General features: G+C 43.9%; 3 protein-coding genes across 6 annotated transcripts; 1 reads left to right on the top strand and 2 right to left on the bottom strand.

The window, feature by feature from the left end:
• The first annotated feature begins 231 nt into the window (after nucleotides 1–231).
• Nucleotides 232–8,374, top strand: LOC118411909 (twist-related protein 2-like). The gene is made up of 2 exons (XM_035814403.1): nucleotides 232–2,209; nucleotides 7,548–8,374. The coding sequence occupies exons 1-2, from the start codon at nucleotides 1,532–1,534 to the stop codon at nucleotides 7,551–7,553; spliced, it is 684 nt and encodes a 227-aa protein (XP_035670296.1). The 5' UTR covers nucleotides 232–1,531; the 3' UTR covers nucleotides 7,554–8,374.
• An 872-nt stretch (nucleotides 8,375–9,246) lies between these two features.
• On the bottom strand, nucleotides 9,247–12,478 carry LOC118411908 (alpha-(1,3)-fucosyltransferase 7-like). The gene has a single exon (XM_035814402.1). It carries the CDS (start codon nucleotides 11,988–11,990, stop codon nucleotides 10,641–10,643), a length of 1,350 nt encoding a protein of 449 aa, XP_035670295.1. The 5' UTR covers nucleotides 11,991–12,478; the 3' UTR covers nucleotides 9,247–10,640.
• Nucleotides 12,479–13,704: 1,226 nt separating this feature from the next.
• LOC118411225 (nuclear receptor coactivator 4-like) lies at nucleotides 13,705–25,821 on the bottom strand. Of its 4 annotated transcripts, none has more exons than XM_035813348.1 (9): nucleotides 25,698–25,821; nucleotides 21,977–22,110; nucleotides 21,219–21,359; nucleotides 19,849–19,964; nucleotides 19,078–19,223; nucleotides 18,451–18,569; nucleotides 16,060–18,074; nucleotides 15,548–15,641; nucleotides 13,705–14,795 (listed from the first exon to the last, which is right to left on the bottom strand). In XM_035813348.1, the coding sequence occupies exons 1-9, from the start codon at nucleotides 25,783–25,785 to the stop codon at nucleotides 14,793–14,795; spliced, it is 2,856 nt and encodes a 951-aa protein (XP_035669241.1). In that variant the 5' UTR covers nucleotides 25,786–25,821; the 3' UTR covers nucleotides 13,705–14,792. The 4 variants fall into 4 exon arrangements, with proteins under 4 accessions (XP_035669241.1, XP_035669242.1, XP_035669243.1 ...); XM_035813349.1 differs by having other exon boundaries at nucleotides 13,705–14,792; XM_035813350.1 differs by lacking the exon at nucleotides 25,698–25,821 and adding an exon at nucleotides 22,509–22,551.
• Nucleotides 25,822–26,198: the final 377 nt, after the last annotated feature.

Below are 26,198 nucleotides of genomic sequence, written 5' to 3'. Positions count from 1 at the left end.
GTTCGTCGTTGCATAATTAACTAAACATTTATGTACTTTCATATAATAACAACCACAAAATGGCTAGATTTTGTGTTATATCCAAAACTAATCGCGTCAAGATAATCAATCCTATTAACGATTAAGTGGAAACGCAAAGTTGACTAAATCACCCAGAAAAAAATATCTTTTCCTTTGATGAATCTTTTCCATTCAAATTCTGCTCATGACATTGCGTTCAAATTGTGTCTTGTAAAGGGTGTAACGTTATTCGTGTTTGAAAAAGTGAAATTGGATATGCTTTCAATTGAAACAAATATCGTGATGTATTTAATGCAATTACTAAATAACATGACGTCAACTTCTTTCCATATCAAGATTGGCGGTTTAAGTTTCGGTGTATATGTTCAAGAGGGGTCACTTGGGGATTTATTTGCTCAGGTCGGGTGCAAGATGAAGCACAACAAACGCATACTATCATTTTTGTGGTCGATATAAATATTTCACTGAGTGTGACAATATAACTGCACATAGACATTCTATCGATTTTCAAAAGTTCTTCGATCTTCGTTCATTATGGTGATTTTTCTTAATTTGAACCATATTCAATTCCCCACCATTAGCATACAGTTGCAACTATCAAGGTCTTCACGAAATTGCAGCAATATTATCATATTACATACAGTGTATGTAGCAACATCGTTCGATAACCCCTCAATCATTATCTCTCAATTTGTGGCCTCCAGTTGACCGTCAACCCCCATTCACAGTCCCTCATACTTGTCTGGGGGCTTCTGCATCTGGAATTCGGCCCAGAGTGTGCGAGGCTAAATAGCGGTCGGACTCAGGTTACAATAAACACTGCTGCCGCGGGTCGGACCGGGGAACATCTGGCGGGGAGGCCGGGGACTTTCTCCGTACACGCACAATTTCCCTTCCCGCAGTAAAACCTCAAGATCCCCGTCAGACTTTCCACAGACATCTCTAGATGAAGCAAATCTGTTTCGTCAGGGATAGAAGCCATTTGGGCGTGCCCGGGTTTACGACTAGATGCACCTGTCGCCACCGTCACACCCCTCCTGTTTTGCGGCAGTCCCGCGGAACACATCCCCATTGTTAACTCTGTGCACAGGTGGTGCCCTGGTTGCTAATAGTCTCCCTTGGTAAACTGACAGGTTGGCTTTTTATCATAAATGGATGACTGCACCCCGAGTAAGTGGCGGGATTTCCTGTCAGAAGGCAGGACGCGAACACAAGGGGCGGCGGTGGCTGTAATCCTATCCGTCCCACCTGGTCTCGGCCCTGCCCAGGTACCCCAACCATCCGGCTCCGCTAGCCCTGCCACTGTTGTGAGATGGAAGTTGGAATTTCTGACATGGCAACTGACCCAAGCTGTCGGTTCTGTGCCAGCCGGCGGCAGCTTTTGTAGATAGCCATCTGGGTACGATTAGTAATTTAAATATAAATTCTTGAACATTCACATCTGGAGTTGGGAGGTCCTCGCCAGCGAAGGCTCACTGACGACCAGCCCTCATTGCACATTGCGGGCGGGATGGCAAGCCCGAGCTACACCTGTGAGCAGCCTGACGAGCCCGACAGGAATTTATCTCGGGTGGGGGCGGCTCCTGTGCCCGAACGAGATGCCAGGCCACCTCGGAGAAACAAGAGAAAGGCTCGGGAACCTCGAAAATTGACCAAGCGACCGAAGGAATCCGACTCGGAGGAAGATGCCCGTCTGCAAGTCGCGCCTGTCGACAACGCCATGCTTGGAGGCGAGCACGCAACAGCTGACAGAACAGATCAACACTTCACACTGGTGTCTCGACTGGAGGGGCCTACCGAGAGGTTCTCCTTCTCCTCGGCGGACGTTTATCCTCCCTCTCCCGTGCCCTGGTCTGTGTCGACTTCCCCCTCGTCCAGACAGAGAGGCAGGCCCTACAAAACTCTCACCAGGGACAAGAGAATCGTAGCGAACGCCAGAGAGCGCAGCCGGGTGCATACCATCAGTGCGGCGTTCGAGAGTCTACGGCGAGCGGTCCCTTCTTACTCGTACAACCAGAAACTCTCCAAGCTAGCTATCTTACGTGTGGCCTGTAGTTATATCACGGCCCTGGCCTGTCTGAACGGGCAGGACTACAGCAGACACAGGGCCAGTCTGGAGTTCGCCCAGTGTGTGGACCAGTGCACCAGGACACTGCAGATGGAGGGCCGATCACGATCCAGGAGAAAAGTAAGCTTTTATGACGACTTAATTTTTCACATGATTGGGGAAAATCAAAACCAACAGTCTTCCAAAATATTTATTAAAACAAGTTTAATCCATTCTCAGACGCAGACGCACACACCCTGCTTACTTTTTTTCGGGCAGTCCGTCGGTGCCCAAGCACAGCCTGACAACTCAGGGGAGTAAAACACCATCTCAAAAGTCTTTTTCTTCCAGATTGATTAAATCATGTTGTTGATTGAAAAATTGTGAATTGTTGGAGAGGCACTTTTGTGTGTCTGTTATTATGAATTATTTTGAAGCGCACAGAGGCAATGAGAGCAACAAGCCCCTGGCCACATTCCTGTAGTCACCGTTAACTGATTTGGGGACAACTAAACACAGATTTCACAGCAAGTCTTAAGTAGAGTAGAAGTAGCCTAGGCATACATAAACTAGGCGTAACGTTACATGTTTTGGAAATATTGAATCCAAATGTATTGATATACCTTCATATGTCAGTAAGTTTATATAATTCTCTAAATGTACTTCAGCCTTTTCAATGATAGCATCTGACGGTGTTTTTCGTTTGACTGCGTAAAAATTTTCTATAAAATTTCAATTTTCTAAATTTCTTCAGATGGATAAACACTTCTTGTTCCAATTCATTATGCAGAAAAGCAAGAAGAATATAGTACAGTAGAAGCCGCTTAATTGCACGGCCTATTTGCCAGTAAATTTGGTGCAATTATCCGGCTGGTGCAATAATGCGAAGTTATCTAGCTGGACCGCACCGGTTTGGGATTCAGGGATTCCGTGCAGTTAACAGAAGTGTGCGTTAATCCGATATGCAATTAAGTGGCTTCTACTGTACTTCGTCTGCCACCCATTTCCCCTCGCGGCTTTACATCGGCAGCGTCTGTCTCCCAGTTGTACTGAAGGCATGTCGACAGTTTGGGTGTACTTGTTATGGCATCAGTGTGTGAAGCATCTATTTCTCGTCTGTCATGTCTGTGACAGGTGGGGATGGTCACACGTGGACATCACATGGGGCTGTCCTCATGTAACCTCACATCGTCAATCACATATCAATAGCATACTTTGTTTGGTGTCTTTTGGTACGATGAGTATACATAGTATATTAATGTGATAATAGCTCGATGACAATTCCAGTTACTGACACGCCTGTTTTTCACTCACTCACTCACTCACTTGTTCACTCGCTCACTCACTCACTCACTGTATGGTGTAATCTATGCCAGCGTTGTCCTCAATAATCAAGAGAAGTAAACCTTTTGTATCCATTTCTTAGAAAATAAGCACTGTCGTTTGAAATATATTTTGTTACCGAAATGTCACAGAAAATGTTACAGAAGACAAGGAGCTATTATCCTTGTTTTTTTACCAAAAAGAGTTACTTCTCATCCCTCACGAAAGTCAGTGTTCTGAAAATAATTTCATCAGCAGATTGGTAGAACATAGGATATATTATAGGAGTTTCTTTTTGAACAACCAGTTATGTCTCTCACCCAGCAATGAACCGAGACGAGGGGAATACAAACGTTTGTGATTGAGTTCTCGCCGCAAATGTGCCACCTACAAGTGGCAAGAAACAGCACTCCAGTTAAAATATCTGTGGAAGATGTCTGATACTGTGGGCATCGAAACGTTAACAGACGAGAGGCATTTCTGGTTATGCAGTATTAAGAAACGTCCAATATCCTAGAGTCAATGTTCATGATGCTGTATTAATTAAGTGCGGATCTGTCATCGCACTAGCGCCCAACACCCCACAAGACTGGCGCCTGCCCCACCGACTCGGTATTTACTGTACTGAGCTGAAGAATTTCTCCTTCTGACCTCCTAATCTCTGTCGACTGCTTGAAAGGCTCATCTGTTCAGTCGGGTGAAAGCAGGACGGCGTTCTGTGGGGTCGGCGACCTTGGTTAGAGTCTCCAGGGACGCGTGTCAATGTTATCCAACAGGGGATATGTAGTTTATGCTTTTTCAGAATTTTCTCACGTTTAAAAACTACTCAAAAAGAGAATGGGGCTGAGAAGTTTTTTTGTTTTTTTTTCCCAGAATTTTCTCACGTTTAAACACTACTCAAAAAGAGAGTAGGGCTGAGACGTTGATACTATCCAAGCAATAAATTGAGAGTACAGCTGTATACTACTACTCCTTTTTGACCTTGAAGGAGAAAATAGTTTTTTTTTCTTACACTATTGAATCAAAATGAGAGGGGAGACACTGAACACAGAATTATATTAGTACATTCCCCACATAAATACATAAGGAGGTAAATATACAACTATTCCTACAGTTAAGTAATGTAGAATGATCATGACTAGAAGGAAGTAATGGACCTGGACGATGGCACTGATGGACAGCGAAATTGCACAAACTGCAAATCCCAGACATAATTGTACCGTCCCCAACTGCCTTACGGGTCAGGTTTTATTTTTGGCTTCTAATGCGTCTTTTCTATCTGTTTTAGTTCTAATTGTACCCGGTTTCTTGCACGTCGCTCTCATATAGGCTGCCTGACTAGTCCTGTGTTGGCAGGTATATATCAGTGAGGAAGTGGCGCACACATGGTGTTGACATGTTACCGGAGGTGGGGGTGAGATTACCACAATGTGCATAGAGTCTGGGTGGGCACAGTCTACTCCAATTTGTTGACAACAGCGAAACCCATACAGTCCTACATTTTCACCATTACCAAGAAGCGAGAAGAAGCCGAACTTGTGTGTTAGACTAGATTTATGATACTATGTGTGTATATATCCTGACTTATTGTGACCTGTACTTAGCTCGGTTGGGCAAACTTATACAATAAAGGTTTTCATTCATTCACTAACGGTATGGGCATACCTCACAGTTTTCATGGATGTCGGCGAAATCCATGATATCCAAGCAGATGTAGAAATCAAAAAAATAGTCACGTTTCTCAAGTTCCGGTTTCCCGAAACAGCATTTCCCCTTTCTGCATCTGCTTGGACAACCGCGAACATAAGACCACAGCGAAAATTTCTGCATTTACATAACAGTTTTGCGGGATCTCAAGTATAAGCCTGAGGTACATCTCCAAGCAGGTGTAGAAGAGGTAGAAAATAGTCACGTTTCTCAAGTTCCGGTTTCCCGAACAGCATTTTCCCTTTCTGCATCTGCTTGGAGACGTACTTCAGGCTTGTAGCCGGCCGGGTGGGCGTATCATGTCTCGAATTCAACAGGCGTGTGCCGAGGTGGGCGTAACAGGCTTGCAGCTCGGCTACAACAGTATAAGATCTCGCAAAACTGTTATGTAAAAGCTGAAATTTTCGCGGTGGTTTTATGTTCGCGGTTTTCGCGTTGCCAATTCACCGCGAACTTAAAACCACCGTGAACATTTCCTATGAGATTAAGAGACTACAGTGCATGATGGTACGAAATTAAATCCCCGCCAACTTAAATGCATGTACAGTACTAATAAGCCGTTAATAGAGACCCGCTGATAGAGACAGAAGTTCTACACTTGACCCTATCGACCGTTGGGTCAAGGGATCTAGATTTTACTGACAAAATATTTGGGATAATATCTGAATTACTTGAGAGCGTAAAATAAACGGAATCATGCCTGAATCATACGTAAGAAGTCATACCTGAATTTTGACAATGAAATAATCGCAAAGTTACTGTTTAGTCACTTAGTGACCAACTTTCCACAATGACATAGAATAAACCGTTATGGTAACAAGCGCGGTAGCAGACCTCTACGCAACTGGTGGGTCACGCGGAAAGCCAAAGGTTCGGCACAGGCTCGTCAGAAATTTCCATCCCCGGCTTCGTTTTTGCAAGAAGTCAGGATGTTTCCTGTCACCGACTGGATGCACAGATGTTTCCCTGTGCTGCCTGATGTGTATGAGGTGCCGGAATAAGGGGAGAGGGGTGGTAAAAGACACGTAAAGAATAAAAAGGAGATAACGTGGGATACATGGAATAAAGGAAGATAAAGGATATACTTCATCGTGTAAGACACAGTCATTTCTGGTTGCGCACGCATTACTCAGGTATATGCAAGTACTGCAAAGGCGGAGTAGATAAATATTTACAAGCGCGTTTGGTATGTAGGAAGGATGGTTGTACCCTACGGCTGGAACGAGTGAAAAGCGTCGTCAAGTGATGAAATTCGATGTGAATGTTGATGATTCCAAAGTCAATGTCTTTGATTCAGGAAGAATGAGTGAGCTCAATTTTTTTAAATCCAAAACGGAATATTTAAAGGGATCGATATCTCGATTTTTCTCTAATTTAGGTTTAGTTTCTAGAGGCAAGTAGGGGAAGCCATGAAAATAGCTCTCCGCTAAATGAGAGTACATCCGTTTGGAGATGAATCTCTGAGACTCTCCCCTGCCTTAATCCGCCTGCCATTATCCCAGGACCACCTGTTCCCGGAGTTGTTTATTCGCGCAGGACGTGACATGCGTCATTCATGCACGGGCGGCTCCAAATCTGCCGCGTGTTTCACGGCTTACTGACTGCTGAGGAATTGGGTAGGAGTAGCTCGAGTTCCACCATAGTTTAGTTTGTCAGCAGTGTTCCCATACTAGTTAGAAGCTGGTGAGGAGATAGCACGGTAAACTAATTATAACTAGGATGATACTCTGGCTAATACGGGGGTTGCCAACATGTCTCAGTGCACATTTCTCATGATGAATTCTATACAAGTACAGATGTACATGCAAGTTACTAGTACATGCAGCACATGTGACGTTGTGGAATTCTAGTATGCCATATGACTGCATACAGTTCTCCTGGGTTGGGTAGGCATTTTCGGTGTTCCGACATAGATACAAATGTGTATATCCAAGGACGTTGGTATATCTATTCAATTTCGCCCTCTCTTAGTTGTTGCTCTATTTTGCCGGGTTATCGAAACTTGCTAATGACATGAAATGGCTCATCTCTGGTGTATTGTATCATTGCCCCAAAGAATCCAACCACGGGTACACATTTTCTAATTCTGCAGTTGTGACACCGAAACAAACATGTTTACTCCCGGCCCGAGTCATTGACTCGGAGAGCAGCAGCTGTTGTGGTGACGGGGGACTGCATGGGGGGACTGTTGAACCAGCTGGGCTTACCAGGATTTCCTGGGGCACACGTAGGGTAGGCGCCGACACTAACGGGGCTTTCATCAACGCATTCGTTAACAAATAAATGTCACTCCCAAGCAAATTGTTGGGTTCTCCCTCGCTAATCACCTAATTTTCCTTCGTAACTGTCTGTCATTTCCTATCCTATATCCTATCCAGGCGTGCTGGTTGCACGTCATTTAATCAATCTATAATGATAACAAATCCCTTGTCCTCTTTGTTTTGCTCAGGAATAGGACCGCAAGAGGAAGTGACGAGTGCCATTTGTTTGTGTGGCATAGTGGAAGAATGTGCTTGCACTGAAGAAGAACGACAGGTCGAAGTCATCATTCCGCCGTCTGACAAGTCCACACAATCCACGTGCGGTAACGGATAAAACCGCAAGGCGGCGTCATTGTGCGGTCAGCTACAGGTAAAAACCACCTGCCACCCGAGGTGACGCTATGAAACGGAACAGTAAGGACAACTTGCCGGATGAACGTGAAGATAAAAACAAGGAAAGAATTCTTGATCATACTTCTGTCATACGGGCCGGGGAGATTTCTGTACCTGCCTTGTGTCGTCGCTATACGGACAGCTACATGAAAACGTGTAGAACTTCACATTATTGCGACCAACTGGGAACTGGGAAACACACGTCGCTCATTGTGTACAAATTGATTGTTGTAGCCATGCCGCATGCGGTCACGCCGAAAAAAGGCATTTGCCCACACATTGGGGGATAACCTGACATTTCGGTAAACTGGAAAGCTCTGTTGTAGCTTTATGATTTATGTAGCAGTACTTGTATATGTACAGAAGAAAGACAGTTAATTAACTAGTTGCACACAGTCTATAACCGCTAGATGGCGTTACTGAACAGTCAGCTGCAAGTATGCACCTGTCGTGCAACCCGTACTTTCAGAAGGGACGTTTCCAGTAAAATGTCCATGTGAAATAGCTTTACATCGAGAATATATACGTCGACAGACGGAAAATACAATGTATAGGGCCCAATATTTACTAAGTATTCTATTTTACCACAGATAGTGGTAAATAAATTATTGTGTGAAAGTTAGCATGCTTGATGTGGTCGTGTTTCAATGTTGGATAATTTTAGAAATACTGATCATGACGGATCCACGTAAAGTCCGACATGATTCTCCTGAGACTTAAAGCAGCATATGGTTATGTATGCAGCTTCCAGAAACAACCTTGCGTCTTCCGTAACGCAGTTTAGCCAACTCTTCCCCTATCTTACACTGTACATGTAGATGGACAAAGCGTTCAACACATTTGAAAAAGAAAATTCTCAATGAATATTTTCTAAAACCTGTACCATCCCTGTATTGAAACTTGGGGTCGACGACTCAGTAAAAATGTACGACTGCAGACGATAGCATAGCCCAAATTTTACCTATCTTTACACGTACATTGTTTGTAACTCGAAGTCAGTGACAGTGCCCACCTGCTGATCACGTGACCATCTGACCTGGTTCCTTTTGTTTTACGTACCTGACGCGGTCTTCTTGTGTTACCTGACGTCACCTGACAGACCAACATTATAGGCTTGCTGCGTGCCTGTGATCACCTGGCGAGCCGTGGCTCAGTGGGTTGTTACGTGAGCCTAAAGCATGTAACGTTCACCCATCCGACCCGGGTTCGAAGCCCGGTTGCAGGGTATCCACTGGATTTAGCTAACCCGATACTCGTCTATCTTTTTCTCCTCCATAGTAGGCCGTCTTTGACTCGCCAAATATTAAAACTCACAATGATTAAAAAGAGATGATTTAGTGTACCTTAATTGACGACTGTGCTGGGGGCGTGTGTTTGATTGAACAGCAATCCAAGAATATTAAAAGGTAAATCACTTGAACAATACCGCAGATTTTTCAATGCTTACTGTCACTAGATCTAGACTTTAACAAGCGCAAACTGCTGGACGATTTACAGGTACGAGTAAATAACAATTGTGTTTTGCTATTTCATAGCGGTAGTACCAAAGACATGTGTTATACGACGTAGAGCGCTGCTACATATACGCAAGGTGCTCGTTTTCCTACTGCGCCTAAGGTTCTTAGCGACCATTCGCTGTGCTGCAGTTCCGGGTAAAAGACAAGCCGTTCCGGTAAATGGACCACGTAGCCTGTTAAAATCTTTTGCTAGGCAAATGATTTACTTGTTCAGTATGATACAACTACCCTTGCAGAAATTTATTTTATCACATTGTCCTTTCCAGTATTCGTTACCCAGCGTCCTTAGACAAAGTGTTACCAGTGTTCACAAATAGATCAGTGACGTCATCGGGCGTGACGTCAGGTAGAGCTACATAGGCTGATTGCGTGCCAATATTCACTCGGCGAGCCACGGCCTAGTGGGTTCTTTATATGAGCCTAAAGCATATAAACTCATACCCTTCCGCGCGGCCAGGGATCGACTCTCCCTGGTCGTTGGGTTACTCGCTAGTGCTAATCCGACACTCGCTATCCCTTTTATCCAACAATGCTTTTTATAACTACTTGTAACCAGCAAAGTCGTGTTAATAAAAGATGTTTATGATGTAACATGCAATTTTATCTGAACAAATTCTGTCCTCTTATTTGCGACATCTCAATTATAGGATATTTGAGTTTTCTTTTTCCATAACCGGTACGTTTCGACTTCTATCAGACATTTGGGGCATGTAAAACATAGTTGTTACCAGAACTGTGTAGTCACATGCACAGTGACTGGATTTTTCGAAGGACATGTACATCCGCGCGTGTCTCTATTTTGAATCATTTTCAAGAATAAAAAGGGAAGTTTATTTACAGAAATACCGCTGCATTTGTTCAACATCTTAATTTCTTGTATCACAGTACATGTTATGATTGTGGTAGCCCTTCATAACGTTACATATATTGTATTCATACTGTTTGCTTCAAAGTGCAAATTGTAGCAACCCATTTCAGCAGGACGCTAAATGATTTTTTTAGTAAACCTTATGGTTTGAATATTTGATAACACGTACTGTTTATTTTGGCTACGGTATGACGATCAAAAGACGAAAATGAAGTTTGATTCTATGGCACTGTCACGGACGTACGGGTTGTACAATAGTAGCTACGAGTAGAATTGAAGGTCATTTAAGTAAAAAAAAATACTATGGGCCAACGTTAACCTCCATTCTCAGACAACTAGACAATATGTGGATGTGGACAATATTAGATAAGTTTGTTCCACTCGATGGGAACGGCATGCAAGCCCCGACAATATGCATATGGCGCCTGACAGAAAGAAAGAATGAGAAGAATGTTTTAAAACTTAGGGCGTGTGTGTGTAGTCTACAATTAACGACCACAGATCTACAGAGGAGTGAAATTATATCCAAAACGCACATTATTTCTTGGGTCAGTATAGTCCAGAAATATGACGGGCTCACACTTCTCGTTATTTTTTCCCTTCAGCCATCCGTCAATGTCAGTGTACACTTTTCTCTCAGTCGTGTCCACATCATGCAGTTTCTTACACAGACGGCACCAGGCACTTCCAAAGTCGCTGAAGATGCTTTCGGTGGGTATCGGTAACGCCCTCCATTTTAAGTATTGGTTGTACAGCTCTTTGTCCTTGTCAAGTCTCTTCAAGTAAGCTGCAAGATCCTCGGGCGACTCAAAGTCGTCCACATGGATAAAGGAGTTAGGGGGAGCTATCTGTTCGTAGTCGCATTTCGGTGGCCCCAACACAATGGGAACTGCTTCGTTCTCCAGGGCATTCCTCCAGAACTTCTCGGTTATATATTCCCTGCAATGGTAGCTTTCGAACGCGAGATAAAACTTGTACTGCTTGATGATACTGTCCGAGCAGTCGTAGCCCTTCTCCGGACACACTATGTCCTTCCCGCACTTACCGAATATATCCAGGTCCATGTGCTTCAAAAGTTCCTTCGCAAAGGCGAACCTGGGTAAGTACTTATAGCAATTACTCACGAACCAGACTGCAAGACCCTTTTTTCCGACAGAGTAGTCTTCCTCACTGTGACGTCTGTCCTTTCCGTTAAGTTTGTTATGGACGATAGCAGTGGATCCGTACAGGGCTGGGACGTCCGAATCTAGCCTGTAAGTCATGGTCATGTTGAAGACGCCGTTGTAAGATGCAAAGTCGTGGGCACGCATGGCGGGATAGAGTGGTGCTTCGTCTGAGAAGAAGATCCAGTATTGGTGCGGGTACCGTTTGGGCATGGAACGACTGTTGAAGACGTTAGGCGTACGACTGTAGTAGAAGACAACAGCATCCGCACCCTCGCTTTGCCCGGTGTCTAGTGTTATGTCGCAGGGAGGTACGTCAGGGCGACAGGGAGATGAAATAGTCTCGTCCCACTCCTCACCGTCACCCCACACCACGATTTTCTTCTTCTCTCGCAGTTTACCGTTAACTCTTGGGACGCTGTCCTCGTGCCAGACGGTGAAAAACTCGGACGCGGGGTAGGCGAAGCCGACAGCGCTGGAGCGTGTGTCTAAGTCGGAAGTGTTTAGAGTTTTGATTGGTCCGAAAGGCACCTTTCCCGTCTTCTCGGTGTCAAACCAACGGCCGCGGTACCTGTGGACGTCCTCTGTACTCGACTGCATCTTAGGTATGAAAATAAACTGAACGACACTGATAACACCTATAAGGAGACACACTAGGAACAATAAGTCTGCTAACTTCCCTCTTGCCATCGTGCCTTCTTGTGGTGGTCTGTTTTGAAATAGCAGTATTTAGACCAGTTAGACCTGTCCTACAATGAATGCGACTTGGGCAGAAGTCGAATCAAAAGGACAAATGTACCTGAAGGAGCCCCATTGACGCACATGAGCTTGTGACGATCATTACAAGATGCACGTTCAGAGCTGGGTAGCAGGATTTGCCGACATTGAAAGACCAGGCCCTAGAACCGGACATGCTATATGCGTCACGAGATTGCCACAGATCTAGAATCGAGCGCCAACAATGATCTTCGACAATGTTTTCCGTCACAAACAAAGACAGGTGAATTTCGCGCGAAACAACCGCGACTGTCCTAAGAATGTTCACAATTTGTTGTAAACCAGTACATGTCCTACGACGAACGAGTGCGACAGGCGCAGTAGTCACCAGTTGGGATGAGAGTGCACTTTTGACGGTGGGGGCTTACACTTAGTGAACAGTGTTGTCCGGGGAGACGTCACGTCTATAAGACTAGATATATTCAGCTTGATGTCACAGTGAACAGTGCGGACTCAAAGGTGTCAAGTATGGAAGATTAATGATCTTTCATCCCTCGTGTGTGCATTATTACTAGAGAAGTAATGACGACAATGGGACATAGGTCCCACGACTCCCACCTATCTTCCATTGTCATGATCACTGGCACAGTTATACTGCTTACCCGTTCGTGAATGATGTGTGTATGGAGGTACTGTTTCAGGTAGGGATGATGCATCGGGTTATATATGTCAAGTTCGCTGGTTGGATGGCGATGGTTTTTGCTAGGTGGTGTAGGCTCGTCTTCTTCATGTAAGTGCCAAACCTCATTTGGTTGAGGACTCAGGCACTAGGGTGAGGGGATCATCATCTTGTGGTGCGGGTGCAGGTGGTCTGTTTTGAAATACCAGTAATTTCCAAACCAGTTAGACCTGTCCTATAATGAATGGACAGAAGTCGGATCGAGAGACCTAATTTGTACCGACCCAGTAACAGGACATTACGGAAAGTTTCATCACCCGCAGTCTGGATTGTAAATTGAATGTGCTCGTAAGGTTCGACGTCTCTGCTGTCATGAACAGGTGATTAAAATCAACACCAAGTTGTTCACCATACAAGAACAGTACAGCTGTAGCTGAATGAGCCCACTTTTGAGCTTGTGAAAATCAAGTGAGTGTTATTAATAAGAAAACAGTGGAAGGTCAAAATGCCAATTTAGCCGACCGAGATACCTTAAGATGACAATAAAGACGACCGACTCTTGTGGTCAGTTCTGTAGCTAATGCGTCCGGACCTCTCTGATTCACTCTAGCTAGCTTGGCCACAATACAGCATGGACCATCATCCCTCTCTTATGCCTAACAAGAGCTTTATCAATGTAATAATAAAAGACAAATTGGTCATTGCACGTACTTGGCAGGGACAGGTATTTGGTTGAACGATGTTTTTCTCGTGCGATTTTCAGCAAACTAGCACAGACATACGCAAGCATTCAATTATCATCTTTGGTAAATTAACAGGACCAAATTCACGTTAGAGCTTAACTTTTTCCAATCATCCACAACATTTTCAGGAACTATACAGGAACTAAAGTAAAGTAAAGTAAGTAAGTACAGTGCTTAAGAATTATGAAAGAAAAGTTGGGAGAGTCATTTTCCAATGACTTACTGTACCCCACCCCAACTCCAAATAAAGAACACAAGACACTGATCCCTTACACCATTTATTGCTTTTTCCAAATAGTTAACTCAATCTTGTTTATTTTTATTTCAAAGGCATCTCAACTTACAAAGAAGAGCAGATAGTGTAGGTGAATCTGACATTTCTAAGTCATCAAGTGAAATAAAAGTATTCTAAGAATACATATATTCTTTAAGAAAGATTACATCTGTCTTATCCGCTCTTTTCTGATTTATCTAGACTTTGTGGTTATGTGGTTAACTTCTGTTAAGACAATTGTCTTAAATGACACCAAGGTCCATCAATGAAGGTTAGAAATCCAGGTAATAAGATATGCCAAAATGCAGTTACTCAAGAAACTGGATGTAATTTTGGAAACGATATGAAGCTCATTATCTTCTGTCAGTGTCAATGATGAAATATAACGCATGTTATTTGAAACGTCTGATCATTTCCAAAATCACATATAGTTGCCTGAGAAACACAAAAGGTCATTGCCAAAAGTGGTTATAAGACGTAAAAGCTAACATTGTCTGTGATATGATATAATGTTGGATGCTCCAAATATAATCTTAAATCAACAATACACAGTGCAAGTGCTGTGATATCAATATCTATTACTTATCAATGAGACAAATCAATAATCTCTTCATGAAGATTTGCTTTTGATATACAATAACTAGGATGACATAGTAACATTGGTCCAAAGCAGCAGTTCAGGATAGTAGGAGTTCCATTTCACCATAGACCATAATCATACTTTATAATACATCTTTTAAAACACAGGTATTAACTTGATAAAATTTTCAGTTTTTCATCATGTATCTTTACTGCATTGAAGCCTTCAATTATAGAGGAATAAGTACTGTTGTTGACATTACTCCCTGCAAAAGCACTGGGTAACATTCAAAAATTGTTCTACACAACTTCTATGCAAGCAGCAAGGCACCGAGTGTCTCACATCAGCACCGGTATCCATGGTAACAAGTAGCCATGGAGACAGCAGATGTGGACAACTATGGTTGCCCCAGAGATATGATGAGAGTAAATTACAGATGATAACATGGTGTAGGTGATGTCCCCATGGCATGGCCATCTGTTGTCGGTACCAGTGGTCACTACTGTGGAGAGGAAATATAACAATGACTCACAATTGGAGTACCGTATATTCTCAAATAAAGTACGCACCCCAACTTTGGCAACAACTTGTAGCACCTTTTCAATTTTGAAAAGTTAAAAAAGTGCGTACTTTATTCGAGAATATACGGTAAGCTTGATATGCTGTATGTCAAGGAACAAAGCTTCACAATGAAAACAAATTTGTCTACACAGGAACAGAACAAATGGTGTCCTTTTTAACCAACTGAGAATATAAACTACAAAAAGGAGCATTTAAGGACATCTGATATATGACCATAAAAGCAGTTAATTTGGTAGGTCAACTGTTGCCAATAGACACAATACCCATATCCATGTACTTGTGTTGAAATTCATATTTGAAAATAGGTGCACTGGTGCATCTACCCAGAAAAAAAGTTTGGAGCACTAACATAACATGAAGTACAATGTCACCAAAATCTAATGTTACTGTCTCTGTTCAGAGGTCAATTGAACTTGAATCTGAGCTCAAGAGTCAAGTGAAAGTTAGAGATATTATTTTGAATTTGATTTCATTGGGTTCATAATTTTCTGACACTTAAGTATCAAGGATATGCTGTACACTTGTAGTACATTTATATATGTAACGAAACGCTAATATCTATGGTGCACCTACAGACTTAAATTTGGCACACAGCTCTAATTGGCGTACAGAAAAGTGCATATGCACACAATGTTTCAAGCTCTAATGTAGAAGACATGGTACAACCCTCACCTTGCTGGCAGGTTTAGCGAGCCATTGGGCCAGGTCCTGGTCACCCCTCCACATCCAGGAGTTCTTCACAACAGGCTGCTGGGACTCTCCACTCCTGGGGAAAGGTAAATAATACAGGCTTACGGAACATGTAGTTTTCTACATGTACACACTTGCATGGAGCAGCAATAATCATTTAACAATTAACTAACTCCTGTGCTAGTTCATTCAGTTTATTTGTTTTAAAATGCAGACTTATAAGCAAGTTGGCTTTTTGAAACCTCGATTTTTCAGCAGAGCTCTTTGAAACTGTGTCATTCAGAATAACCTGTTTAGCCAATTCCTATGCTGTAGGACTGATGTCAATTAGGATGTGTCAATGGTCAATGTTGACCGATGAAGGCCATATATTTTTGAAACTTGGGAAAGGAAGGCACACAAGTCTCTCACAATCCAACCTCTCTTACACCGTTTTTATCAGTTCACTCTGTTTTATACATTGTATTTCTATCTCTTGCACACGAGTCACTCACCTGTCCAGCCAGCATTTGTTGTCCATGTTGTGGATCTGGCTGACTCCACCCAGGACAAATTTCACTGCATCACTGTTTGACTGGACACTCGCCTCATCCTTCTGGTGTAGCAGCCAGGGAGACTTGCCAGAGGACGTGTCTGATGGCCCTGCTTTGCTCTTCTTGGTCGCCTCCCGGTCGCCCCTGTCCAACCATTCCTCCTTCCTTTTGGCATGGATACGTTCGAACCCCTGCAGAACGACCTTCACCATCTCATTTTCAGGGTCGTAGTCGTCTTGCACCTTTTCTTCCACCTCCTTCATGATCTTCTCCACCTTGGTGGAGCAGCTGGCTTTCTTGGTCTCGGTTGGAGGGGTGGCCCTCCTCAGCCATGCCTCTTTCCCGAGTGCCTCAAACTGCTTGAGACCTCCCAGGACGGATTGCACAGCTGGATTGTTTGGGTTATATCCGAGTTCCTCTTCTGTACTGTTGTCTGCATCAGTTGTCATGGTCTCGTCTTTCTCTACTGCTGGTTTGGCCGCCCCTCTGTCCAGCCACGCCTCTTTGCCGAGGGTCATAAACTGCTCCAGGCCCCCCAGTGCCATCTGGACTGCTGCATTTTCAGGATCATACCCGAGCTCTTTCTCTGTTGCCATACTTGCAGTTTCTGTATGCGGGTGTTCTTCCCTTCCCCTGTGCAGCCATCCCTTGTTGCTGATTGCACTTCCATGGGTGCTGCCTTCCTCTTTAGCTGGGCGTGACAGCCAGGCCTCTTTTGGCTGAATGAGCAGCTGCTGCAAACCATCTAAGACAAACTGTACTGCATCTCCCTCTCCTGCCTGGACCTGTGGTTTGTTGGGTGGTTGAACCTGACTAGCTGGACATTCCTTTGCCAGCCAAACACTCTGTGGCTGAGATTCGATCTGCTTGAAGCCATCAACAACACAGGCGATGAGTGGGCTGAGAGTTGAGTCTTCTTCCTTGCCCTCCATAGGAAGCAGCCAGTGCTTTGTGCCTTCATCCTTCAGGGAGAATCCCTCCGAAATGATGTGATACGGGCACTCCTTGGTCATCTTCGACTCTCCGCGGTGGGCCAGCCAGTAGCTACAGGGTTGGGCTGTAATAGCAGCAAAGGCACCGTCAAATGGGGACGGCTTTGGGGGCTCGGAGGCGGCCTTTTGCCCTCCTGCAGCAAGCCAATAGACAGGGTCGGAGATCACAGTGCGGAAGTAGGTGAAGATAGGTGATTCATCCAACTCCTTCTGGAGGGACGGGTTCTTGGGTTTCATCAGCCAGTCGGTAACCTTGCTGGAAGCAAGCTTGAAATACTGGTGGAGATGCTCGGTGTCGTTAGGAGCCTGCTGCTGGCAGTTCAGGTCGCACACACAGTCGCTGAAGGACGGGCACACCTCGTTGGCACGGCAGAGGGACTGGACGTCCTGAGGAGCGTGCTTCATCAGCCAAGCCTCCTTGGCAGAAGGGACGTCACGGAAGTACTTGTGGATGGACCCCTTCTTGCAGGACAGCTGGCCGAGGTTCTCTATCTCCATGGCACCATCGGAGGCCTCTGGAGCGCAGCAGCAGCTAGAAGACTTGACTCCTTCCTCGTACCTCAAGATCCAATCCTTCATCTCCTTGATCTCCTCAAAGTAAGGAAACTCGGTGTAAGGCCTGTCTGAAGTCTTGTCGTCTCTCGCCAGCCAGTCGGACTGCTCCAGAATGTCGGGAGTGCCGATCATCTCGATGGACTCCTGTGCCTCCGATGGTGCAGACTGGGAGCACGAGATCTTCCCGTCCAGCATGACGAAATCTCCGTCTTCCTCCATGGACGTGCCGTGGCTCCCGTTCCCGTCCTCGTGGCGGATCTGCAGCAGCCAATCCTGGATGCACATGGGCGCAGTGGAGATGTTCACTTTCCCCAGGGAGCCGAACCTGGGGCGGAAAGAAGCGCCGTCCTGCTCGCTGCTCCTCTGCGGCTGTGTTGTGATTGGTCCTCGGGCCAGCCAGTCTTCCTTCCTAAGGTCTGGGAGCGGCGCCTTCAAACATACAACAAAGATGTTTTACATTTCGTATAGAGCAATCAATCATGTTATATACATAATCTTCTTATCTTACAATTCAGCTGGTAGAAAACATTCCAATGATAATGTCAATGGAAACAAGCACTGCATCATGTCAAGCCATTTCTTTGCTATCATTCTTATTTTGTATGCTAATTCTATGTTGGCGGAGTGTTTCTTTTTGTATGTTGACATTTTTGTAATGGTTGTACAAAAGGGGCACTCATCTACAAACTGATGGGACAACACCTAAAGATTGATAGATAAACAATGTCATAAACTTCTTCTGAATTTGATGCCACAGGTAACTAGGGGAATCTAATTTTTTTTCTAGCTATCTCCAGAAGCCCACCTGGTGCACCACCTCCTGGCCCTGCTGCCGACGTGCGTCCTCCACAGTCTTGTACAACACATGGTGCTCCTGGTCTCCGTACTCCTCAAACAGGGAGGGCAGACTGGCAGCCTTCAGGCCTGCAGGGGACAGATAGAGTCACCACAGAATGCCAAACATTGTTGTTCAGGTAAAAAACTATTGCACCTTTGTCTGGGAACTGCTAAGCAATCACACTAGAATTTAACACAGTTGCAACCTGCAATTTACAGAAAAAATCTTGTAGTTCCAAAATGTAAACAACTTGCGATTGGCTAAGCTGAAAGAATACTGCCTAATGGTTATCATCATGTATCACATAAGACAACTCGGGGACAAAAAAATAACACGCCTTACTCTCCCTTCTAAGTGCTATCTACCACTCAAAAATCATGACTAACATGTGCAGAACACGAGATATGGAAGTGTAGCTTTTCAGCTCAATGACAAACATGGAAATGATAGATGGCATGAAGGAAAAAAAATACATGAAACGTGACAAAACAAGGCTGATAAATATGCATCAAGTAAGAACATGTATGGGGGCCTTTCACCATAAACTTGGCAGCAAGGCACAGCCAGGAGGGAAACCAGTAGGAAAGGACTTACCAGCAGTACTGAAGACCAGGTCCTCGGCTCGTGGGTTCTTACAGTCCACGCGCCCGAAGCGGTGAATGGACTCACGCAGGGAGCTCGTATCTGCAGAGAATTCTACGCAGGAGGTCTCCTCTGGCTCCATGTTCAAATCCTTTAGCCTAAGAGGGCAGATAACACTTATAGCAACAGAAACATGTACACTGATTATCAGCAAATAAATACATGTCGAGTTCTATTTTTTCCTTTACAGGCACTGTATTCTTATATATTAGAATCGACAGTTGCAACTTAGTTTCCATGTTGTACAGTTCTTCCATTCTAGACCCTCTTATTCATAAGCATTCAGGGATGAAAGTCTACAGGGAAGCATCGCACATTGAGCTGCAGATAGTCTTATTCAAGGAAAGAGAGAAACCTTAAACAAGATCTCATGGATATTATTAAATATACTGTGTCTTCATTGAATAAAAATACATTCTCTTATGCAGAGCCTCCCTGCAGCCCATACATATACTTAACAGAGCTGAGGTTTCCACTCTTGTGGTTGGATGTGGCCTTTAACCAGCTGTTAGCCAATCAAGAAAGTACCTAAATTTTTTCCTTAGGTACACTTGATTCTCTGATTGGCTGACAGCTGGGTAGAGGCCATATCCACAAAAGTGGAAACCTTAGCTGTGTTTAGCATATTCTCCCTAGGGTATACTGCATGGCCTGAGGGCAACGCTCTGTATATAGGATAATGTAAAAATGCTGCAATTATAGTAAAACAAATGTCTCCTTTACTTGTTGAGATTCTCTGCGAGGACTCTCTCGATGCAGGCGGAGTCACAGTTCTCCTCCTGGTCCCCACGCAGACAGCCCTCCACATGGTCGGCACAGTTACGAGCCTCGCCAAGGGCCTGGAGGGAGACAGGATCATGTCATTAGTGTCTTTTTCTGGTTTCATTTCAGTATACATGCTGCCAAATAAAACCTGCATATAGACATGCAGACTGGCACAGAATGTTGAAAGGATATAGCAAAGGCTACTGTCGAGATTGCGTAGACTTTAACAACTACAAGTAGTATGCAGGTTAGTGCAGGTCAAATTGGAGCTGTGCAGTACAGTGTATTTCAGAAGTCTGCATGCACCAGTCCTATTCTGGGTACACAAATATAAGTGCATGTTGATTTTTGCTTGCTGTTATTGATTCAATGATCATGACTACTGCAAAATCCTTAACCAAAAATCAAAATAAATTCTGAATACATTCTTATTCCATTCTCCATAAATCTCCTTTACACCTACTGCGGTGTAGATTATTTGACTTATATTTAGACTTGTACACGAGCTGAGTTTGTCACAATCCACAATTACTTTGACAAATGCAACTTAACATTGCAGCTATTCTTCCTGTGAGTGACTAACTATTCCTTGACTGCTGAAGTTGCCTACCTCACTGAGCTGTGTCTGCTGCCCATGTAAGATGTGAAGTTGCCTACCTCACTGAGCTGTGTCTGCTACCCATGTAACTGTAAGATGTGAAGTTGCCTACCTCACTGAGCTGTGTCTGCTGCCCATGTAAGATGTGAAGTTGCCTACCTCACTGAGCTGTGTCTGCTGCCCATGTAAGATGTGAAGTTGCCTATACTCACTGAGCTGTGTCTGCTGCCCATGTAAGATGTGAAGTTGCCTACCTCACTGAGCTGTGTCTGCTACCCATGTAACTGTAAGATGTGAAGTTGCCTACCTCACTGAGCTGTGTCTGCTGCCCATGTAAGATGTGAAGTTGCCTACCTCACTGAGCTGTGTCTGCTGCCCATGTAAGATGTGAAGTTGCCTACCTCACTGAGCTGTGTCTGCTGCCCATGTAAGATGTGAAGTTGCCTGCCTCACTGAGCTGTGTCTGCTGCCCGTGTAAGATGTGAAGTTGCCTACCTCACTGAGCTGTGTCTGCTGCCCGTGTAAGATGTGAAGTTGCCTACCTCACTGAGCTGTGTCTGCTGCCCATGTAAGTTGTGAAGTTGCCTACCTCACTGAGCTGTGTCTGCTGCCCGTGTAAGATGTGAAGTTGCCTACCTCACTGAGCTGTGTCTGCTGCCCATGTAAGATGTGAAGTTGCCTACCTCACTGAGCTGTGTCTGCTGCCCATGTAAGATGTGAAGTTGCCTACCTCACTGAGCTGTGTCTGCTGCCCGTGTAAGATGTCCTCCTTAGCATGCTGGAGAGTCTCCACCTGGTTCAGCAGCCACACCTCGCGGCTGCGCAGGGCCTCCAGCTGACGACTGATAGCAGCATGCACCTGCGACTTCACCTGGGGGGACACACACAAACAAATATCTTACGTGAATTTCTGTTTCACTTTATACACTTTTACTTGTTTCTCGTTGCTTCCTAGAACTATATATATATGAGAGGAATTCGTTGCTTTCAAGTGCAGTAGGTACATCCGTATTAGATAGCTACAAACAACATTTGCAGTCAGATGAGCAAAGGTTATGTGTGACAAGCCGTTCAGTGTAAAGAAACCAGCTGCTGCTGCCTCCCGTGCCAGCGAAGCTGGTGTGTTATGCCGAAGGGCAGTCATACTGGCTATATCGATACAGATACAGACAGATAATTGTATGGACGGTTCACTTTTTGTTTGCTTGAATGAAATAATATCAAATTCTTTATATTCAATATGCATGACAGCAAGGAAAGGTCTCAATTGACAGTGGTGTGTATGAGTAACATTTCTCAATCATACAGTATTCCACATACAATTTTACAATCATACACAATTGCACCACAGCAAAGCATCTCGTTAGGAATCCTTCAACTTACAGAAATATCAGTCCATGGGAAGTACGTGTACTATATCATGGTTGATTTTGATCACTGTGACCATAGTTCAATACACCCTCTTTTTATGTCCAACTGACTACCCACCTCCGCAGAGTTTGCTTGCAGGTTCCTCTTGACGGAGTTGATACGAGATATGGCATTTTCTAGATCGGTGATCTGACGGCGAAGCTTCCCCAGTAACTCCCAGTGCTGTGCTGCCATTGTCCCTGCTACAGACCCTGTACAAACAACATTCAACAATGATTTAGCACTAGCCAAAGAATGCAGTTCCAACTGTGTCATAAAAATATTCTAACTATAAGTTTGAAGGCAGGAGGAAGTAGTAGATAAGTACATGACATGAGATGATTCAAAGGTGGTAAGTTCTTGTTAAAAACTCTCATGAGCTGTATGGCTTGTACGCTTGGTATGTACCAAAAAAGACATTTTCCTCACTGTGAATACAAGATACTGCGTGTAACCCATTATCAACAAATCATGATGAAATCAACATTCAGATTCCACAATCCACAATGAACTAAAACAATGTCTCAGACCTACTCCACAAGTGGGCAACAATCATGATACATGTACTACCTGGGCACTCGTACTGAAAATGGTCAGATGGAATTCTTACGTGTGTGTGCACTGCTGGTCCAGGCAAACACTGCAAACTGACCTATAGTTTACCTGTCCTATATACTATGGACTGCTCACGTGACAATGTGACCGCTAGGATAAGAACAACCAATGGATGAGACTGTGGTCCCTCGATCACGTGTACATGTACAAGGACGGTACACGTGGATGATGAAATGGGGCAAAAATTTGGAGCATGGGAACGGTGTCACATGACATTACAGGTGGTGCAACTATCAAACATGCCATAAGTCGTTTCAACATTGACTCTTCAGTCTGGGTCAGAATTTACTCAGACATACAAATTGTATAGGTAAACCTACACTAAATCTTTGTTGTTGTATGATATTGTGGGGAAGAGAGTTGAAGGATATGGGAAAATGGAGTCTGTATGATGTTCCAAACAATGTACCGTGGTACTGAATAACAGTCCAGAAAGAATTGTGAAGGTATTCAACTATCTTGGAAACCAGACCTATAGCCAGGGCCAGCAGGTATTTTGTTTGGCAACCAAGGCAGGTCTTCCAGTGGACCATAGATAAGCACTCTACGGATTTGTCTGCATCACAAATTCCCAGAGTGCTTAATATCAAAGGTCCTCCCGTAGACAAAATCTCTGCTAACCCTGGCTATAACTAGTATAAGTATAAGTTTTGTTTCCAGGGTAGTTAAATACCTTCACCTTTACTGCTTCTATATATATATATACAAGGTCGGCTTCTCCAAACAGTATGTTCATGTGTAACTTGAAAAACAATGGCTTGACCTTTCCTCACACTGCTTTTTGCAGCATAAGCTTTCTTAAATGAACTATGCACTGTAAACACCAAAAAGTACAAAGCAGTTTGCACTTTGAGACTGTCCCACATGTATGACACAATGTTATTATTTTGGAAGTTTTACTGAATTGCTCAATTTCATCCCCGCTGGCCTAAATTGAATATGCATTTATGAATGCAATTATATGTATATGATGTTGGAAAATGTATTTACTTGAAATAAAGCCAATTTTAGCTGCAATGTGGCACTGTTATGTTATGTTAGATATTTTGCTGTTGTGTGAAAGGTCAATGACCCAACCCTGATAGGGAGGGGCACATGCAAATATATGCACATGTCTATGTACAGTTCACAATCCAAAACAAACTGACACTGGTCATAAGACAGTGTATCTACAGTCAAACCTGCACAAGGCCTGGGGGACTGGACAAATGTGACCATATTGGACAGGTGGCTAGCCTAAAGAGGATTGGCTCACAACATGGCATATAAATCATTAGATGGTTTCCAAGTCGGTGTTTTACATAATGTACAAAAAATGGTGTGATTTGAAATAGCACAACTACCAACAGGTCTGTTTTATATACACAAAAAAGTAGAGCAGATCTTATATTAACAACACTAGGTGACTTAAATGAGACAAGTTCTTTGTGCTATAAAGACACAGTGTGTAGTGTCATCATAGCCTGCTCTGGACAAGTGATACACAAATCTCATTCCTTTTGTCTAGGCATATGTTCAGGTTGGACTGCCTGATTTATGAATCTCAGGAAAAACTCAAAGTTACATAAATCGAAGTTGTAAAAACATAAAAACTATTTCTGTCTCTTTCGAGAAATCTCGACCGGGCTAGCCTGACTAAAATTGCGCTCCTAGCGGCCGACCCTATAGCTACTTTAACCGTAGCCAGCAAGAGATTGTGTAAACACAGGCTATCGCCCGGGCCAATCTGCAAAATACATCGGAAACAGTATACCATCATGCAACACTTCGCTACAGTGACAGTTGTCTCTAGACACGTAGGCAGAACCGTGGAGCAGGATACTAGTATTGCGTGTGAATCAAAATGGTGCATATTTTCACAGTTCATAACCTGAATACTGTTTATGTTTTTAATGTTTACTACCTGCATTTTCCTTTGTACGAGATGCAACAAAGAGGATGAGTCACATGTACAGGGCAGACGGGCTTGAACTCAGCTTCTGTCCTCACTGTGCTAGAGCATGGTAGTGCAAGCCGGACACGTTGATAGGGTCATAGGAGATCAAAGAAGCTGCCACTGGTGGCAGGCCATTTCAATTGGAACATTCAACGACTTTCAATGTCTCAAAGGCTTAGAATGAGGAAAAATATGTTTCCATTGCTTGTCAGCAGCATATGATCAACAACCTCCTATTACCATCACTGGTGATGGTTTGTCTTTAGACACAAGAACAAAGAACCCCTGCTGAACCGACCCAGGACCAGGTCCGAGGAGGGCGCACGTCGGTTCGTCAAAATACAGTCATACGACCCTTATTTCCTCTTCAGACCAGCGACGGTTAGCCGTCACACGCTGGTTAAAGCGTGGCTGGTGTGAATCGGCCCTTATATTTATACTACATGTAGTATAATGAAAAGTCATAAGTTACCCTGTTCATTATCAAAAGCTGGCAAAATAAACAATGGTATTAAAACCTGCATAGTTTTTTTGGATTTTTCAAAGTAGGTTTCCTTTATGAATGGCCTGTGAAGGATACAGAATCGCTACTAGAAACCAACTAGTATAAACCCTAATTTAACTGTGGTCACGAGTGGCCTGGGTCAGCAAGCGGTCAGCGTGACCCAGCTAATATGTGGCCAGACGAGGGACTGTTCGAAGAATAGCCAAACAGGGTGGAAGTAAGAGCGATTGTACTTAAACCATCGCTCCTGAAGTACAATCTACTTGCAGTCTGTCATCAAATGAACAATCCAAATTGTCGACAATGTACGAATCACGAAATAAATACAACATTTTGCCGTTTTGCAGTACGAAGAAAAGAAAAACGAAACTCCAAAGTCCGCCATTTTGCCGGTAGGTCGCTGCACGTAGCAAGGGGCAAATTTTTCGCGTAATCAAACAACGTTCAGTCGAATTATTTATCTTCAAAATTCTCACAGTTCCGAACATAAACGAATTCTCTATTGCTAACCCCTTTTAATGGTGCATTGTTCAAGGTTTCATCCATGGGAAATCATCACGCATTTCCGAATAAACCAAGCGTAACCTTGAGGAAGTGTTCGCGGTGGGGACAGAAAACCTACCAGGCAGCTGTGTCTGTCAGGCGCCCCTACCCCTCCATATCTTCAAGATATAGGTACACTACAGGCTTATCGTGCCATGGAATATCGCAAAGTGGTGTTCACATAACAATTGGTGCCTTACCTGGCCGGTTTTCGAGGTGTAACAGCTCTCGGACCGCCACAAAATTTTTGATCAGTACACCCTTTTGCGTCGTCTTGTTGGGTCGCATAAATTAGTAACTACTCGGCCTCTCATTGGTTGATTATACCACTACGTCATAGTTTAAATCCCAGACGTCACGAAACCGCGGGAAATGTTTTGATTAACCGGGACAACAGCACATATCATGTTCCTTTCAGAATAATAACAGATAGAAAGTGAGAGTTAAGTAGGGATATGAACATCAAGAAAAATGTTCCTGTGATCAGACGTGTCTTAAAACAAAGAGATGCAGGACAATTGACTTGACTTGAAGCGTTTATTTAGCAAGTAAATACAAAAAAAAAAAGACAAAAGGCCGGAAGGGACATACAAAAGCTTCAGGAATGAAAAAGTGTTGCCTTCCAGTTGATCGTGACATGGTGTGTTGATGACTTAATACTCCGGATTCGCTAAACGATTTTAGTAGATTCCTGGGGGGGG

The sequence above is a fragment of the Branchiostoma floridae genome, chromosome 3, assembly GCF_000003815.2.
Source record: "Branchiostoma floridae strain S238N-H82 chromosome 3, Bfl_VNyyK, whole genome shotgun sequence".
NCBI lineage: Eukaryota > Metazoa > Chordata > Leptocardii > Amphioxiformes > Branchiostomatidae > Branchiostoma > Branchiostoma floridae.
Note: the sequence above shows the minus strand (reverse complement) of the source record. Positions and strands in the feature narration are given on the sequence as shown.